This window comes from Frankliniella occidentalis, unplaced genomic scaffold (genome assembly GCF_000697945.3).
Source record: "Frankliniella occidentalis isolate FOCC.00 unplaced genomic scaffold, Focc_3.1 Scaffold164, whole genome shotgun sequence".
Classification (NCBI taxonomy): domain Eukaryota; kingdom Metazoa; phylum Arthropoda; class Insecta; order Thysanoptera; family Thripidae; genus Frankliniella; species Frankliniella occidentalis.
In genome coordinates, this window is record NW_026267290.1 from 138,997 (window position 1) to 143,543 (window position 4,547).

Below are 4,547 nucleotides of genomic sequence, written 5' to 3' on the forward strand. Positions count from 1 at the left end.
GCAAACCAAGACCTACTGTCATCAAAAATACATCACCTGCTGTCATACTTGTGCATCCACATCCACAAAGTTTTTCTTTGGGGAGACCTCCTTCTTCTGGTGGATTATTTAAACTGTTTACAGGCTCAAAGAAGGCAGGCTCAGTGTCACAGTAACTGGTAGCATTTGGCTCCTGCTCCATCTGTCAAGAACAGAGCATGTTTTAGTTTACGAGTCGCAGACACCCCGCCATTAAACTTCAAGAGTAATGCATACCTGTTCGGCATTGTGCCAATGTTCAGCATCAGATTCCAGCTGATCTGCATATTCATCACTATGCACTGCTTGTTCAATTTGTTCTAGCTGCTCGAGCTCGAAATCTGGGTTAGCATCCATTCCACAACTTTGATGGTTGATCTGCGCAGCAATCTCCCCCCTTTCTTCTAATGTTCCATGGTTGGCTTGGACCGGTCCCAACTGGTTCTTCTGAAACAATTTGTCAGAGTCAGCCTAAAAATGCTTGTCTCATTAAGTATCAAAGCACTGAAATCCTTAATTGGCATTCAGTTGTCATGACTCAGCATATATAAATTGAAATTTACACCAAAAATACTAACCTCACGCTCTCGGCGGATATGCCGGTACTTTGAAGATTTCGGTTTCGATTGGGTTTTGTCCACTTGCCAGTTTTTATACCTAAGCTTAAACTGGCTGTCCATTCTCACTACAAGGGAAAAAGCAAAACACAGTTAGACGACAATTCTGCAGTAAATTTGTATACGTACGTGTTTACAGTCCACCGGCAGCAGAAGGAAAGAGTGTTTGCTAGTCTGGTCGTCTGCTTGCCCTGCGGGAAAATGTTGGTACCAGCACTCACAGTAATAAAAATGTCCACCAAAAGTCTCATCGAGATAAACCTTACCTTTAGACTTCTGAAAGCATTTTAGATTTTATTAGAACTTAAAACATCACCTTTACACCGTAAATATTTAAGGGAAACCGTCCGACTATGTTTTTTTAACTATCGCAGTTGGCTACACTTCACGTATTTTTCTTTTCCTTCTTCTAATCACATCGCCATTTTTGATGCTTGATGTTTTCGCATTCGTAACACAACACAGACCACAGACAGACTGTCGCGTCTTTGCTGTACTTTGTCTTTGCGAAATTATTGTGGTACTTGTAGTTCAAGATAAGAGAAGTGTTTACCTGTGACTCAGCATTGAGGTGGTCTTTAACAAGTCTTAAAGATGGCACCGAAATTTGCCTACGTTACCTTTACCGATAGCGAGTGGGAAATAGTGCCTGTGAGCAGAGTTTTTCTTGACAAAAAAAAGACTGAACCTTTTGCACCTAGCGATCTAAACGATTTCAACAGTGCGCTACTATACTGGGTTCTGAGTTACAAGTTTACTAAACCAAATGGTAGCCCGCTCAAGTGCAAAGGCTACGTATGCCGGTTGGCAGGTAAGAGACAGTTTGGTTATGTGCCCCTTGTGAAACTTGACATTTTGTATACAAATTTAAAATTTCTGAGTCTTGAAACAGTACCTTAAGTTTGATTGTAGTATTTCTTTGTCAAGCTTGAAGCCCTTTTGGTCTTTAGCGTGATTCACCCAAATATTCCTTTAATACTAAACTAATATTTTAACATAAGTTTTACAGAATGCCCATTAATTTTTATCTATTATTCTTTCTAGATTCTGAAGAAGATATGGAGAACTCAATTAAGGCCAAGAGACCCAGGTTCCTAGTCCTTTGTCAGAGAGATTCTGACATAGCTACAACTACTAATGATGAGCGTGATGGAAGTGAAAATATGAATCCGATCAAGAGACAACAAACAGAGACAGTAAGTACTGCTATACATTAAGTTTCATGAGAGCTGCCTGAATACTATAGTGAGTTGTGTATTCTGACTGTTTCAGAGTTCAAAAGAATTAAACAAGAAGGAGTCTAGAAACCAGTCTATCATAAATAGTTTTCGAAGTTTCAGAATGCTAGAAACTCTCAAGAAGCCCCTCGAATCGCAGATAATGTCTCTAATAGCCACTTGCTTAATGGTTCATTGGAAACCGAATCAAATGCATCTGTAGACAGCTTGCCAGCAGAGACAGATAAAGCAAGAATCAAGAGCCTTGAGGCAGAACTGGCTAATTTACGCAAGCAGCTGGACCAACGTGTTGCTTTTGAGGCTCGGATAGAGAGGATTGAGGAGGCTGTTAAAGTGATTCCTTCTCTTCGTGATGATGTGAGAAAAGTAGGGTCTGAGGTCGAGACACTGAAAAGTCAAATGTGTGAGTACGACACAAGCTACTTTGACAATCAAGAAGAAATATTTAAGAGTGTAAAACAGTGGTTAAATGGTATCCCAGACAGTCTGGACTTTCAAACTGAGTCAGGCTACTAAATATGGTTTACCTTTCACTGTAGTTAATGCTTGTATTTTATTTATTTATTTTTAGATGCTAAGTATTTATGGTCCACCTAATGGATCTTGCCCTGTAGGAAAAAAATTTATAGTTGTATATATGGTCCATCTAATGGATCTTGCCCTGTAGGAAAAAACTAATATATTATGTTATCTGTTTTACCTATACATACTTAGGTACATCAAAAGTGATTTTTTTTTCTGTTCTAGTCAATTTATTCATTATATAGATAGCCATGAACTCAATATAACTTATATTTTGTAATTGGGCTAGAAAGTTTTTAGGATTTGAAAGTTAATTTATAAATAGTATAAAGATACTACAAATCCAATATCACGTTACAAGCAAAAGACAGAGGCAAGATGCCAATATGTGAGGTGTCTGTTTATAATCGTATCTTTATATTTAAATGTATTTGCTTCTATTATAGCAAGTGTGCCATGTAGTACATTTACAACATATTTTGTAAATAGTATATTACTAAATATGGTGTATATCTACAAACACATTTATTACAGTGTAATAATGTAGTGATAAACTTTGCCTTGGAAAAGATTATCACTTCAGTAACAAGAAGAGTGAGAAGGGAAGACATGTTCCATGTTCCCTTCCGATAGAGAGCTTTCCTCATATCAGTTTCACAGGAGGGAGATGATCTAGAGACTTGAAATTTGTTGTAACAATATTTTAGTGGAGCTGAGCATGTTTTTGTTACACTTGCCCTGCAATAGCAGGTGAGAATTATTTCCTGGGGCTGCTGACCAAGTGCACCCCTAGTTCATGAAGTGTATCTATCTAATGCTTTTGTGTAATTTTTGCAGTGATGAGGCCGCCTGCTTTTCCACCAGCTGGATCATCTCGGTCCAGTTCTACTCGGTCAGAGTTTAGTGCACCAAGAACTGTAAGTCTTCAACCCAGTAACTTATAATAAAATCTGGTGAGAGTGAAAAATGTATCTATAAATATATATTCCTATTTCAGGACTTAGGACATGGCATCAGCATTTTGAATTCTGCGTACTCCATGCTGGATCTTGCTGACAATAAGACAGCGTGGCAGAAATCGCTGGTGTGTGGTGTTTACGGGCAGGAAGCCAAGATGTACTGTGCTACTCTACACCACGGACAGCTGGCAAGAAGCAGTTTCCTCCTGCATTCATGGAGGCTGCCAGAGGTAATTTTACTTATTAGTCATTAGAGCAATTAACTTAATTAAATTCTTTTGATCTAATGTTACAGCTAGAGTCTAAATTCTAAATTTCTTTTTCAGAATTATACGTCAAATTTCTTGATAGAACTAATGTTTCTGAAGACGAGAAGCTCAAGAAAATGACACAACTAGGGAGTGATTTGGGCAATGTATGCGCAGCACTTTATCGTTCTCCCTCAGGTAGTGTTGGAAGCAGCACGAAAAGGCGCCAACCAAGAAGTACTTCAACTTCAACAGAAGGGGAAGAAGCCCCAAATGTGTAAGTCAATATTTCAAACCAATATGGGAATGTAGTAAATAATTCAACAATTTATGAGTGATTATCTATCTGATCAGAGTGTGATTCCGGCACTAATTCTCACAGATTTTGATAGTTGTCTTGCAAACAAAAGTTTGTCATGTAGCTTTTAAATTTGAGATGATACGCATTCCTTTTGTTTAGTTTCATTTAGCGTCGATAAATGGTACTTCAATAAAGCCTTGCAAATAATGACAGTAAGGTGTTAACTTCAATCCTTATATAGACCCGATAAATAATCACTCATAAATAATCACTCATCCCAGCCAGAACAGAGAGGTCGGATCGACGTCGATTCGGCGTCGATCCATCTAAGATGGGTCGAGTCTAAAATCGGGTCGAAGAAAATAAGATATCGACCTGTGCCAAAATTAAAGTTCAGTTGAATTGGCATGTGTTACAAGCCTAATCTTTTCCCCACTATGCTTCAACTTTGTTGTAAGGACAACCTCTATGACATTTTCCCTCATATTTCCCTTCACGTCGATTCGACGTATACTCGGCATCGATTTCCTCACGTTTCAAATTGCGCGCGCGAAGTGAGTTGGTGGAGGCTCTGAAAACGCACACATCACATGGTTCCTACACATGAGAAGTGCGCTGCGTAAACTTTGTGCCGGTGGTGCCGG

General features: G+C 38.8%; 1 protein-coding gene across 1 annotated transcript in view; it reads left to right on the forward strand.

The window, feature by feature from the left end:
* Nucleotides 1-1,229: 1,229 nt before the first annotated feature.
* Nucleotides 1,230-4,547, forward strand: part of LOC113206259 (uncharacterized) — a 4,760-nt gene continuing 1,442 nt past the window's right edge. The window contains exons 1-6 of the mRNA XM_052271522.1: nt 1,230-1,446; nt 1,680-1,831; nt 1,976-2,276; nt 3,233-3,312; nt 3,393-3,584; nt 3,681-3,879. Coding sequence (XP_052127482.1) covers nt 1,230-1,446; nt 1,680-1,831; nt 1,976-2,276; nt 3,233-3,312; nt 3,393-3,584; nt 3,681-3,743 — 1,005 coding nt within the window. The 3' untranslated portion in view covers nt 3,744-3,879. The remainder of the gene's footprint in view (nt 1,447-1,679; nt 1,832-1,975; nt 2,277-3,232; nt 3,313-3,392; nt 3,585-3,680; nt 3,880-4,547) is intronic.